Source organism: Hypanus sabinus, chromosome 24 (assembly GCF_030144855.1).
Source record: "Hypanus sabinus isolate sHypSab1 chromosome 24, sHypSab1.hap1, whole genome shotgun sequence".
NCBI classification, from domain to species: Eukaryota; Metazoa; Chordata; class Chondrichthyes; order Myliobatiformes; family Dasyatidae; genus Hypanus; species Hypanus sabinus.
The window spans coordinates 18988047-19002492 of NC_082729.1; the positions used below are offsets into that span (position 1 = coordinate 18988047).

Consider the following 14446-nt stretch of genomic DNA (forward strand, 5'->3'; position numbering starts at 1 on the left):
ACTAATGACAGGAAATCCTGAGTTGTGTCTTCAGGAAGGTGGGGGGGGGGGGGGGGGAGCAATGTGGCGGATGCATGGTTCATGGACTAACAAGGGGAAATCCAGAGTTGTGGTTTTGGGAAGTTGGATTAGCAATGCAGCGGATGCCGAGTAGATGGACTGAATGGAAGTCCTGAGTTGGACCTTCAGGAAGGTGGATCAGTGATGTGACAGATGCAGAGTGCATGGACTAACAGGAAATACTGAGTTGTGGCTTCGGGAAGGAAGATTAGCAATGCAGCGGCTACTGAGTACATGGACTAACAACAACGAAAGACTGATTGACCCTTGCCCTGGGGGACGGGGGAAAGGAGCAAGGGCACAAGAGGGTTGTCACTGGGCACCAAGACTGACCATCCCTTGCACCAACCTACCTGCCTCATGTGGCGTAGGGAGCGGAAGACTGGAGACGGCCCAGGGCATAAGGCCCGGCCGGAGCCCCAGGCACACTCAGCGGCATGACCCAGCTGCGAAGAGCCCAGCATCCCCTCGTGGGGGCCAACTGCTTCATCGATGGGGCGGGGCGGGCGTTCTGAGTCCTCCCAGGAAAGGGAGTCTTCCTCTAATTCTGTGGGGTAGGGGAGAAGCGATGGGTGAGAGAGGGAAGGGGAAGGGAGGCAATGGGTGGGGCAGAAGGAGGGAGGAGAGACGATGGTTGGGAGGGAAGGCGGCAGGTGAGAGAGGGAGGGGGAGGGAAGCAAAAGGTGAGGTAGAAGATGGAGGGGAGGCAATGGGTAAGGGAGAACACAGAGGAGATGGTGGGGGAGAGGGAGGGGAGGCAACGTGCATGAGGGACGGTGAGGGAGGTAGCGGCAGTGACGTGTGAGGAAAAGTGGGAGAGGGAGGGGAGACAACGTGGGTGAGGGTCAGTGGGGGGGGAGGGCAGAAGAGGCAACGTGTGTGAGAGAGTGCGAGAGGGAGTGGAGGGGGCAGGGAGAGAGAGAGGACGAAGGGGAGAGAAGGAAGGTGTTAAGAGATGAAAGAAAGGGAAAGAAAAATGACATGAGGAAAGGGGAAAGAGGGGTGGCGGAATAAGGAGATTGGATGAGCGAGAAAGGGACAGAATTAGGGGAGATAATTGGGGGGAGGGGAAGCAGAATGTTTAAGGCAATGGAGGGTAGGGTAGGGTAGGAGTGAGAGGTGGTAGGAAGAAAGAGATACCGTTGGTCACATAACATAAAAACCCCTATCCATGGTCCTTCAGATATGACCATCTGTACAGAAAGATCCCACTCATTACTCGCGTTAGGAGCCAAAGTCAATACTGGGGAGGGGTGGGCAGAGAATTGGGAGAGACGTACCCGGATTCTGGCACCCCAGTCCCCGGATAATCCCATCCCAGGGCACTGTTGTCCCACTAGACTGACAGTGGTCGGGCTGGCCACCAGATAAAGAAATCACCGTAGTGGCAGGCAAAATGGCCTTTTGCTGCCTCCCCCAGGTCTGTTCAGCCCCAAATGGACCGCTGGGGAGTCGCGGCATCCCACTCCCCCCCCCCCGACCCTTCCCCGATGCTTCGCACCTGCTTGCTTTTCCCTCTGGACCAGGGTATCCTCAGTGGGGGCACCTTCCAGAAGCTTCTCGGTCAGACGACTTCCGCAGGATTTCAGCAGCCTGGGCAGATTTGGGAGGGGGTGGAAGATAAGGGGTATTGGTCTCCAGAGTAAACACAGCATATTGACAGGCCATTCAGCCCAAACATCCCTGCTGACCAGGAATCCCTGTCTGAGCTGGTCCCAATCATATGCCTTTGGCCCATATCTAAGTCTTTCAAATTTCAAAGTTTAAGTTATTCTCAAAGTACACACACGTCACCATATACAACCCTGAGATTTGCTTTCTTGTGAGCCCCACAGTAAATCCAAGAAATATAATAGAATCAGTGGAAGACAGCATCCAACCGGACAGACAACCATGTGCAAAAGACAACTGCAAACAGAAAAGAGGAAAAACAATAACAGAAATAAATAAATAAACAAACAAACAAACAAACAAGCAAGCAAGCAAGCAAGCAAGCAATATCAAGAAAACGAGATGAAGAGTCCATGAAAGTGAGTCCATGGGTTGTGGAAACAGTAGTGCTGGGGTGAGTGAAGTTATCCCCTCTGGTTCAGGAGCCTGATGGTTGAGGGGTAATAACTGTTCCTGAACCTGGTGGGACAGGACGCACCTGTATCTGTAACAGCGAGAAGAGAGCGTGTCCTGGGTGGTGGGGGTCCCTGATACTGGATGCTGTTTTCCAGCAAGACTGCGCAGTGTAGATGTGTTCAATGGTAGGGAGGGGTTTACCTGTGATAGACTTGATTTTGTTTACAGGTACCTGTCTAAATCACTTTGAAACATTGTAGTTATACTTGTGGTTCCTTAAGGTTTTTACAGCCAGGGATGGGAATGGGGATTAGCTCCAACTACCTATTAAACGCTCCCAATGCCGTGCATCTCAAATAGCTTCCGACAACCAAGTACAGCTCCTGGCCTTCATTTGCGGCTTAGCTACCAGACCCAGCAGAACCGTTACCACTGACAGGAGGAGGGGCAAAGGCGGGTTGCTGGCCCTTAAAACCAGTCGCTTTGGCCAGCTGAGACTCACCGGCCGTGGTCGGCAGCTCATCAAGGAGCAGGGAAACTCTGATCTCAAACCTCCGCCGCCTTGTGACTGTACCCGCTCACGGGGAAAGCTTCAGGAGTAAACCCCGAGGAGGAGTCCGGAGCCAGGGAACCCGAGGCTGTTCTACGTTGAGTTCAACACTGACTGGCAACTGATGCAACAGCGCAGGTGCCAGACTGTATCGGTTTCTACAGTTCCTTTGGATTCATCGACTGCGTGGAGAGGGGGAGCCTGCTGTGTGGGCAACTGCTTGCTCTCCATATCATACTGCCCTGGCTTGCACATAGACATCCAGGATGCAACATCCATGGCTTACCCCGACCACAAGATGAGAAGACAAATGAGCAGAAATAGGTCATTCGGCCCATCGAGTCTGCTCTGCCACTCCACAATGAGCTAAACTCTTCTCTCGTCTAGTTCCAATTTCCGGCTTTTTTCCCAAATCCCTTGAAACCCTGACTAATTAGATACCGGTCAATCTCCTCCTTAAAAACCCTCAATGATTGGGCCTCCACAGCTGTATGTGGCAACGAATTCCATAAATCCACGACCCTCTGGCTAAAAAAATTTCTCCACATCTGTTTTAAATGGGTACCCTCTAATTCTAAGACTGTGACCTCTTGTCCTGGACTCACCCACCAAGGGAAACAGACCAACAGAGGCTATCTGTTGTACCTGCCATTGCTGCAGCTTAAACACTAGTTCTACCTGCCTTTACCCCTTCCTCTGGCAGCTCAATCCATAGACACAGGAGATCAACTGGGTTCTTAAAAGGACCAAAGGAAAAACCAGCAAACCTGGCTAGAATCTGTCACTACCACCTGCCTTTCCTATAGTTCCACGGTTTCTGGAAGGATTACCAGGATCCTGACGAGATACTAGATTAATACCATCCACAAACCCGTAAGGAAGCTCTCATCACAGTTTATCCAGGTCAGAGATGACCTGGGCTCAGGACGGCTGGCTTTTACAGGACTCCCCGTGAATGTGGAGCAGTGTACATCAGACCGACTGGACGCACGGTGGAAACCCACATCAAGGAGCACAGGAGGTGTATCTGTTTGGGTTACCCAGAGAAATCAGCGGTAGCAGAACATTGCACCCGCAATCGCCACAGAACTGACTTTGATGGCACAAAACTCGCACCTTTGGCTTTTGGGACTGCCTCGCGAAGGAAGCCATTGAAATAAAGCTAGAGGAAAATAACTTTTACAAAGACGAAGCTCTCACTCTGAGTAAGAACTGGAATTTGATTGTAAACTGGATGAGGACTAACCAAACAGGAGGACAGATGACAGGGGTATAAATACCACCAGACTAAACCTGCCCAGGCATCATGCCTGATGAAGATTGGCAGAGCTTGTCATCCAAATGGTGGTTAAAATCGATACCTGTACCCGGCTGGAAGCGCAGAAAGAGTTTATTCGTTATATATGCCGGGAAAGCACTAGATCCTTTTGAGCTTGTCGCATTTGCCTGCCTTGGGCCCATATCCCTCTAGAGCAGAGGTTCCCAATCCAGAAGTCATGGACCCCTTGGTTAATGGTATTGGTCCAAGGCATGAAATAGTATAGGAACCCCTGCTCTAAGAATTCCCTATCCACAAACCTGTCTAAGACTTGGACAGATTAGGAGGTTGGGCAAAGACGTGGCAGATGGAATACCGTGTACTGTAATGCACTTTGGTAGAAATAAAAGTGTAGACTATATCCTAAACAGGATTCAGAAATCAGAAATGCAAAGGGACTTGGAAGTCCTTGAGCAGGATTCCCTAGCTTTCAGGTCGATTCTGTGGTGAGGAAGGCAAATGGGCCTTCACTTTGAGGAGATGAGAATATAGAAGCAAGCATGCATTACTGAGGCCACATTCAGAATTTTGTGATCAGTTCTGAGGCCTAAGTAAAACCACAAGTCCCCTTCCCTTAAGTCTTTATGAATATTTAAGTCAGAGATTGATAGATTCTTGATTGGTCAGGGAATGAAGGGATACAGAGAGAAGGCAGGAGATTGGGGTTCGGGGGAAAATGGATCAGCCATGATGAAATGGCAGAGCAGACTTGATGGGCCAAATTGCCTAATTCTGCTCCAATATCTTATAGTCTTATGAAATGTATCGAATATTGAAAGGTCCATTTAGAGTGGATGTGGAGAGGAAGTCTAGGCACAGCCTTGGAATATGACGTTTCTTTACAACAGAGATGAAAAGTAATTTCTATAGCCAGAGGGTGGTGAATCTGTGGAATTCATAGCCATAGATGTGGAGCCCACGTCTCTCGTACCCCCTCTCCCCCTCCTAATTACCCCTTCAGCGGGGAGCTAGCATGGCCTGGAATTGGAAGAACAAGGACCAAACCACACTACTGTTCTCCCCTGCTCCATGTAAGCCCTACTCAACCCTCTCCTCATCTCCTTTCCCTCCTTTCTCAACCCTCCCCTCTGCTACACTCACCAGCCCACTTTCTTCCTCTATCCCCTTTCCCTCCCCTCCCACCCATCCTTTCCCTCCCCTCCCACCCTTCCACCTCTCTCTCCTTTCCTACCCCCCTCTCTGTTCCCCCCTTTTTCCCCTCCCCGCTCCCCCTCACCAGGCAAAGCTAGTGTGCAGAGAGGCCCAGAGGTTGCCGGCATTGGTGAGTGACGGCAGAGACCGTGCCGCGCTCCCGTTGCGCTGGTGCAGGAAGGCGCCGGGGGTGAAGGCCGTGTTCATCCGGTGGGCCCGCTGGGGGCAGCCATACTGTTCTCCCTCAAACACCTGGTGGAGGAGGGAAGAGGAAAGCGGGGAGAGATGGGAGAGAGCAAAAGGGACGCACGATTAATTCTCCCAACACATTCCTCCTCCAGACCCCACCACTCACCGCTCCTTCAAACATCCATCCCCCTCCCTCCCCCTTTCTCACCCCTCTACACCCTCCGTCCTTCCCTCCCTCATAACCCTCGTAACACGCTATTCCATCCTTCCTCATCCCTCCTCCTCCCATCATTCACCTCCCACTCCCTCCCTTGCCTCCTCCATCTCCCATCCCACCCCCACCCACAACGCACGGGCTAGGTGGGGGTGCCCCCACCGCAGTTCCTACCCTCAGCGCGCTGGCCTGCAGCTGTCCGATGATGGCGCGGACGGCGGCGAAGAGGAAGGGCCACGAGTTGATGAGGTAGAGCCGGTCGGTCATCACCACGATGATGCTGTACCAGCGCTGGAAGCCCCGAGCCAGGCTGTCCTTGATGAAGAACGTGTGGCTGAAGACAAAACCGTGCTGCTCGTCCCCGAAGAAGATGGGCCCCTCCCGGCCTGGGCACACCTGGGGAGGGGGGGGGGGGCCAAACGTCGAGAGAGCCGGTCACGGGGGAATAAATGCCCCCCTTGGTCAGCAGAAAAGGGGCAGAGAGAGGAGTGTACATGGCAGGAGACGGCAGGGAGGGTGTTAAGACGACAGATAGGGAGAGGGGAGGGTGAGCGGGGAGGTGAGAAGTGAGGAGAGGTCAGAGAAAAGGGTGGAGTGGGGTGGGGTGGGCAGTTTGGTTTAGGATGTAAGGTTAAGTAGAAGGAAGGGTCTGGAGGAGGAGGATGGGGACAGCAAGTATCGGACTGGGGAGGGCTACGTGTGCAGGGTCCCAGTGCAAATGAAACGCTTCCACTGAAACCACCGCCCCCACCCCCCCATCCCGCCACTGCTGGTACCCACAAGGTTTTACCTGTCCCTCCCCACCACCGCACACCACCCCCCCGCCCTCTCCTCATGGACCCACCTCACAGCTGAGGCTGCGGACGCAGGCCTGCCGGACGATGCTGAAGAGCTGTGGGCGGGTGGGGTGCTGGTGGCTGACGTACTTGACAGAGGCCTCCTGGTCCAGGCTGACGTAACCCGGGTGGCCGAGAGAGAAGGAGCGGCAGCCCTGGAACACAACAAGGAGAGTCAGAGGGGACGGGGGGAGGGAGGAGGGGCAGGAGATCGCGAGGGGGGCAGGAGATAAATAGACAGACATTAGTGAGAGGGGAGAGGCATGTTCCAGGGAAAGGGGGAAGAGGAGCACAGAGAGGTGGCAGAAAACGAGGGGCATAGAGAGGAGGCAGAAAACGAGGGGCACAGAGAGGAGGCAGAAAACGAGGGGCACAGAGAGGAGGCAGAAAACGAGGGGCTGGGGCAAGGGAGAGAACTGGGGGAGTCGGAGAGAGAGGCAGTATAGTGGATTGTATTCATGCAGCAGAACAAGGAGTGTACAATTCTGAGGCTGTTACACGTAGGGAGGGGATGAGGAAGGGGTTTGAACAGAAGAATGGGAATGTAGGGGTTACAGAGATACAAAGGGAGTGATGAAGGGGTTTTAATAGGAGGACAGGGAAGGGATTGAAAGAGGAAGGCAGGGCATAAGGGGGGTTACAGAGAGGAGGGTACAGATGTCAGGCGGAGGATGCGGTGGTGAGGGGGAAGGGAGTAGCGTGCAGTGAAGCCCATCTACCTCACACATTTCGGCCCTCCTAAGTCCGGGGCTCCCTGAGGTTTCGCTGCCCCCGTCAGCCGGGCTGCGTGCCTGTGCCCCCATCTGGATGCCCCCTTCCTCGTCGTCAGCAGCACCACACTCCCCTCCCGTGCCTCCCAGCGGCAGGGCCGAGTGCAGAGCCTGGGTGCAGAACAGGGTCCGGGGACCGTGCAGCTCGCAGAAGTGGCACAGAGCCACAATGGCATTCATCGTCACACCCCTCCTCCTCCTCCCGGACAGCGAATTATCTTCCTCCTCGTCTTCCCGTCCTCGTTGCTGGCAATGGCCGAGACCCTCTTCCTCCGCTCCTCCTTGCTGAGAGTGGCAGAGGCCCTCCCTCCTCCAATGCTCCTCGGAGCTGACGCTCAGAGTGACGGACCCTAGCAGAGGAGAGTGAGACATAGGGGTCAATGGGAAGGGACAGGCCCTGCTGCCCGCCATGGTCCATCTGGACGGATAAGCTAGCTCCCCACCTACCGAGGAAACTGATGCCCCTCCATCCCCCACCGCACCCCCACCCACCCCACGCATCTCATTTCCAAACCAGTCAAAGGGGCCAAGTTTGAAACCCCTCCCCCCTTGTCCTCTGCCTTTCTTACCATCCCTCTCTACACTTTCGTTCTCTCTTTACTTCTCCACCTCTCTCATCCTTTTCTCCTCTCTGGACCCTCCCTGCCCCTTTATTTTGCTCCCCCCATGAACCAGTCCTTAGAGGTGGAAAGGGTTAACAACTAACTGTTACTATTTCAGAAGACCTTTCCTGGGCCCAGCATGTAAATGCAATTATGAAGAAAGTCTGGCAGCGCCTGTACTTCCTTGGAAGTTGCAGAGATTCAACATGACAGCTTAAACTTTGATAAACCTCTATAGTTGTGAGGTGGAGAATATATTACCTGGCTGCATCACAGCCTGGTACGGAAACACCAATGCCATTGAATGGAAAATCCTACAAAAAGTAGTAGATTCGGCCCAGTCTATCACAGGTAAACATTTCCCAACCACTGAGCGTATCTACACAAAACGTCGCAGGAAAGCAGCATCCACCATTAGAGATCCTCACCACCCAGGACATGCTCTCTTCTCGCTGTTGCCATCAGCAAGGTGGTGGAGAAGCCTCAGGACCCACACCACCAGGTTCGGGAACAGTTATTACAACAGGTTCATGAAATAAAAGGGATAACTTCACTTGCCCCGTCATTGAAATGTTTCCACCTCTTTTCCCCTCTCACTTTTCATTCCCTCCTCTCTTTTTTCTCACTCCCTTTTCTCTCTCTCATCTCTCTTTCATTCTACTTTCTCTCTCACCTTTTCCCTCACTCCCTTTTCTTTCCCTCCTTCTTTCAAATTCCTCTTTTCCCTCACTCTCCCCCTCCCTCTTTCCTTTCATTCTCATTTTCTTTGTCTTCTCATTTCCCCCTTTCTATCCCTTCCCTCTCCTTCTTTCCTTTCGTACTCATTTTTTCTCTCACCTCTTCCCTCACTCCCTTTTCTCTCGTTCACTTTTCTCTCTCCCCTTCTTCTTTCATTCCCATCACTCTCATCTTTTTCCTCTCCCCTCCCCCTTCTCTCTTCTTCCCCTTTCCCTCTGCCTTCTCCAGTGCCCTTTCACCTCCTCTCCCGTCTCTTGAAGTCTTCCGCTCTCCCACCCTCTCGCTTCTCTCTCATCCCCTCTTATCTTCTTACCTCCCCCTCGCTTTTCTATCGTCCCCTTTTCTTTCTCTCTCCCCTAACATCTCCCTTTTCCATTGCTCCTGTGCAGACCTGGATTTTTGCTAGAAATCTACAGTGGCACATAAAATGCTGGAGGAACTCAACAGGTCAGGCAGCTCAATGGAGTGGAATAAGCAGTCGACTATGTGCCTATCTATTGAGATACAGTGCGGAATACACCCTTTGAGCTGCGTCAGCCAGCAACCCCCAATTTGAACCAAGCCTAATCACGGGACAATTTACGATGACCAATTATCCTATCGAACAGTACGCCTTTGGAAAACGGATCACCCAGAGGAAATCCACGCATTCACGGGGAGAACGTACAACCTCCTTACTGACAGCAACAAGAATTGAGCTCAGGTTGCTGGCACTGCAAAGCGTTGTGTTGACCACCACACCACCGTGCCACCCTTTGGGCCAAGACCCTTCTTCAAGTCTGGAAAGGAGGGGGAAAGAAGCCCAGTGGAACACGACACACCAACATCAATTTCTCCAATTTCCAGTAATTTCTTCCTCCTCCTCTTTCTCTTTTCCCATTTCCCTTTTGGCTTCCCTCTTCCACCCCACCTTCTCTACTCCTCACCTCCCTCTGGTCTGCCTCATCATTCCCTTTCCCCCATGGTCTACCCTCCTTTCCGATCAGATTCTACCTTCTGCAGCCCTTTACCTCTTCCATCTATCAACTCCCAGCTCGTTACTTCATCTGCTCCCCCATGCACCTACCTTCACCTGTCAGTGTACACCATCCTCCTCCCCCCAATTTGTTATTCTGACTTCCTCTGAAGACCTGGTGGAGGGACTCGTATTGAAATGTCATCTCTTAAAATTTGCTGTTTCTTCCCTACTCTGATGTTGGTCTGAACAACACGTGAACCACTCGACCACACTTGCATGCTTTTAGGCACTGGGTTGCTGCCACATGATTAAATATTTGCACTAACGAGCAGGTGTACAGGTGAACCAAATAAAGTAGAAGAATAAGGAAGAAAGAACAAATTTTAAGAGATAACATTTCAATACCTGAAGTATGTGTCTTCAGACTCCTCCCTGGTGGTAGTAATGAGAAGCAGGTATGTCCCGCCCAGGGGTGGGGGTTCTGAGCAAGGGATGCCACATTTATAGAGGCATCTCCTCTGGAGGGTGTCCTCAATGGTGGGAGCATTGTGCCCGTGACAGAGCTGACTTGAATCTACAATGCCACGCAGCACCTTAAAATCCTCCATTTTGGGAGACTCCCTACCACACAGCGATGCAACAGGGCAGAATGCTCTCCATCATACATCAGTAAAAATTTGCACGTCTTTGGTAATGTACCAAATCTCCTCATACTCCTAACGAGGTAGATCTGCTGGCCTGCCTTCTTTGTGATTCCATCAATGCGTTGGACACCAAAGTTCTGCCTTCTCATTACAACAACGTAAAGCTGAAGTTTTATAAGGCATTGGTCGGACCGCCCTTGGAGTATTGTGAGCATTTTTCAGCCCCGTATCCAAGAAAGGATGAGCTGGAATTGGAGAGGGTCCAGAGGAGATTCACAAGATTTAAAGGGTTACTTATGAGGAGAGTTTCATGGCACTGACCTGTACTTGCTGGAGTTTAGAAGGATGAAGGGGGATCCCATTGAAACCTATCGAAGACTGGAGGGCCTAGATAGGATGTGGAGAGGATGATTCATATAGTGGGGAAGTTCTGACACAGCCTCAGAATTGAGAAATGAGGAAAAGTTTCTTTAGCTAGAGCGTGGTGAATCAGGTGGCTGTGGAGGCTAAGTATTGGGTATACGTCAGGCAGTGGTTGACAGGATGTTGATTAATCAGAGCATCAAATGTTATGCAGACAAGGCAAGAGAATGGGGATGAGCGGGATAATAAATCAGCCATGATGGAATGTTAGAGCAAACTGAATGGGCCAACTGGCCTAATTCTGCTCCTTGCCTTATGGTCTTGTGATTTTCTCCTCCAATGGCACATTCCAGACATCACATCTCTGTCGACACTTCTCACTGCCACAATAATTCAGCCAGCATAATCAAAGACTCCATCCACCCCAAACAGTTTCTTGTCTCTCCCATCCCGTCAAGTAGAAGATACAAACGCCTTAAAGCATGTCCCAACAAGGCTTCTACCCTGATGTAATAAAGCTATTGAAAGATTCCACAGTACAACATAATAGACTCTTAACCTCACCATCCAGGTGGTGGGATAGTCATACGAGTAGCTGGTCAATATCAAAAGTCCTGCTTATGCGACCACTGATGCCAGGCAGACAATCTCTGAAAAGTATTGATAAATGCTGGGGTCACTGCCCAAAAAGCAGCCAAGGCAAACCACTTCTGTAGAAAAATTTGTGAAGTACAATTGACATGGAAAGACCATAATCATCCACATCATTCTGTATGGCACATAAACGAACAAACTCACAAACCATCTCGATACAATTGCGCAGCTTATAATGCAATTATAAGGTGCAACAATTATGGTGCAACAACAACGGACAAGGGAAGTCAACGTATACCCAAAGAAAGGGCATATAATAGCACAAACATTAGTGGGATTTTAGAGGATGGAGAAGCTTTCAAAAACCAACAGAAAGCAACTAAAAAAGTCATAAAGAGAGTGTCAGAGGGCAGAAATGTGTGAAGTTGCCATTACTAGAGAGAAGGTGCTTAGGAAACTGAAAGTAGATGAGTCACCTGGACCAGATGGACTACACCGCAGGTTCTGAACGGGGTAGTTGAAAAGACTAGTAATGATCTTTCAACAATCAATGGATTCTGGCACGGTTCTGGAAGACTGGAGAAGAAAGGAAATTATAGGCCAGTTAGCCTGACCTCAGTGGTTGACAAGATATTGGAGTTAATTGTTAAGGATGTGGTTTCAGGGTATTTGGAGGCACATGATAAAAATGGTTTCTTCAAAGGAAAATCTTGCCTGACAAATCCATTGGAATTATTTGAGGTAACAAGCAGGATAGACAAAGGAGAATCGTTTGATGTGTACTTGGATTTTCAGAAAGCCTTAGACACGATGCTGCACGTGAGGCTGTTTAACAAGTTAAGAGCCTGAGAGTGGTATTTCAGGAAAGATACTCAGATAGATAGAGCATTGGCTGATTGGCAGGAGGCAAAGTATGGAACAAAAGGGAGCCTTTTCTGGTTGGCTGCTAGTGACCAGTGCGGTTCCACGGGGGTCTATGTTGGGACCACTTCTTTTTACGTTATATATCAATGATTTTGATGGTGAAATTGATGGTTTTGTGCAGATGATAGTAAGATACGTGGAGGGGCAGTGGTGTTGAGGAAGTAGAGAGGTTACAGAAGGACAGGCAAATTAGAAGAATGGGCACAGAAGTGGCAAATGGAATACAGCATCGGGAAGTGTATGGTCTCACACTTTGGTAGAAGAAATAAAAGCATACACTATTTTCTAAATGGAGAGAAAACTCAAAAAGGACAAAGGAACTTAAAAATCCTTGTGCAGGATTTTATGAAGGTTAATTTGCAAGTTGAGTTGGGGGTGGGTGAGGAAGGCAAATGCAATGTCAGCATTCATTTCAAGAGGATCAGAATATAAAAACAAGAATGTAACGTTGGGCCTTTGTAAGGCACTGGTGAAGCCTCACTTGAGTTTTGTGAGCAGTTTGGGCCCCTTATCGAAGAAAGGATGTGCTGACATTGTAAAGGGTTCAGAGGAGTTTCACAAGAACGATTCCAGGAGTGAAAGGGCTACCATATGATGATTAATGGCTCTGGGCCTGTACTCACTGGTATTCAGAAGAATTGGGGTGGGGGGGGATGTTGCACTGATACCTATCAAATGCTGAAAAGCCTCGATACAGTGGATGTGGAGAGGATGTTTCCTATAGTGGGGGAGTCTAGAATCAGGGGGCACAGGCTAAGAATAGAGGGACATCCATTTACAACAGCAATTAAGAGGAATTTCTTTAGACAGAGAGTGGTGAACCTGCGGAATTCATTGGCACAGACGGCTGTGGAGGCCAAGGCACAAGGTACACTTAAACCAGAGGTTGATAGGTTCCAGATTAGTCAGGGTGTGAAAGATTGCGAGGGAAGGCGGGAGACTGGCGCTGAAAGGGAAATGGATCAGTCATGATGAAATGGCAGATCAGTCTCGATGGGTCAACTCACCTATTTCTGCTCCTACACCTTATCTTACGGTCTTATTGTCTACCTGGACTGCACTTCTCTGTAAATGTAACATCTTACACTGTGTAATTATCTGATCTGTATGAACAGTATGCAAGATAAGCTTTTTCCTGCATCTCGGTACACGTGACAAAAATAAACCAATTCCAGTTTAAACTCTGATACCGCTTTCCATTGAACTACCCCCGGTGTATGATCAGTATGAACGAGCACGCAATACATGTTCTCACTGTATCTATCAATAATAAACAAATTTACCAATGTTCTGTATTTAAACTTACCTGTCAGTTCAACGTTAAAGCCTCCCAGTTCTCCGGGGAAGCGCCGGCCTTTTCGAGAGCCAGGCGCACTGTATTGAAGGAGCCCCTCACGCCGTCAGATGACTGTGCCTCAGTGCTTGAACTCTTGTTGCCGAACGGGGCATTAAACCGATGACTTGAGGCCTCGCTTTTGCAATATAGCTAACTATTAAAGGTCTGCGTCCCTATCGCCTAACGTCCTCTCGCTCTCTTCTGCTGCCGACCCCTTCTCTATCTCTCGCCCGCACTTCTCGCTACCTTTCCGCTCCCCAACTCCATGTTGTGGAGGCGTTCTCTGCACTTGACCCAGCTGAGTTGAATCATGTGACGTTTGCCGTCACCTCCCGGACTTCCGGGAGTCAGTCACGTTGCCGTGACGCGTCTCAGCGTCGCAAACCGGAGAAAACAATTTTAAAAAGAAGTGGCTGTTTCTGGTTAATGCTTTTATATTATTTGGGAACGAAAACCTCACCTAGAGCAACGGCCCACTCGGAGAGGCGGCCGGCTGGTGGGGCGTTCACGACCGGATCCCGCCCCCGATCTGCTGGGTGCAGTGGGCGATCCTCCGGTCATCTCCCTGAGGCAGGAAATGCCCGTCCGGGCCATTCTCGCGACCGTGGTGTATTTTCAGCCCGTGTTGTAATTTCAGGCATTGTGACGTCAGGCGAAACGGGCGTCCCACCCCGAACCCCCTATCTCCATCACCCCATTTCTCCTCCCGCGGCCCCAACCATCCACCCTCCACTACCCCCCCCCCCCCCCACATCTTCCCCCACTGTACCATGTTACTGTGAAATGCATGCTTTGCATACTGTTCTTACAGATCAAATCCTTACACAGCACAAGCTAAAACAAAAGAATGCAGAATAAAGTGCTACAGAGAAAGTGCAGATAAACAATAAGATGCAAGGGCAAGGTAGCTTGTGAGATCTGAAGTCATCATACTAGGTTCAATAGTCTGACAATAGCAGGGTAGAAACTGTCCTTGAACCGGCTGGTAGATGCTTTTAGGCATTCAGCAACCCTCCCCCCCCCCCCCACCCCAAAGCCCTTCTTTCCGTAATCCTTAACCCCCTTATCTATCAATATCTGGCTTAAACAAGCCCCTGTGACTTGGACTCCACCACCTTCTGTAGCAACAGA

General features: G+C 50.5%; 1 protein-coding gene across 2 annotated transcripts in view; it reads right to left on the bottom strand.

Moving 5' to 3' along the window:
* flcn (folliculin) overlaps nucleotides 1-13635 on the bottom strand; it is a 33254-nt gene extending 19619 nt beyond the window's left edge. The window contains exons 1-7 of one of the 2 annotated variants that reach the window (XM_059949422.1): nucleotides 13286-13635; nucleotides 7106-7506; nucleotides 6395-6541; nucleotides 5725-5946; nucleotides 5233-5399; nucleotides 1562-1653; nucleotides 414-607 (exon numbers count right to left, since the gene is read on the bottom strand). In XM_059949422.1, the coding sequence (XP_059805405.1) occupies nucleotides 414-607; nucleotides 1562-1653; nucleotides 5233-5399; nucleotides 5725-5946; nucleotides 6395-6541; nucleotides 7106-7336 (1053 nt within the window). In that variant the 5' untranslated portion in view covers nucleotides 7337-7506; nucleotides 13286-13635. Of the gene's footprint in view, nucleotides 1-413; nucleotides 608-1561; nucleotides 1654-5232; nucleotides 5400-5724; nucleotides 5947-6394; nucleotides 6542-7105; nucleotides 7527-13285 lie in introns of those variants that run through there. The other variant, XM_059949420.1, reaches the window with a different exon arrangement.
* Nucleotides 13636-14446: the final 811 nt, after the last annotated feature.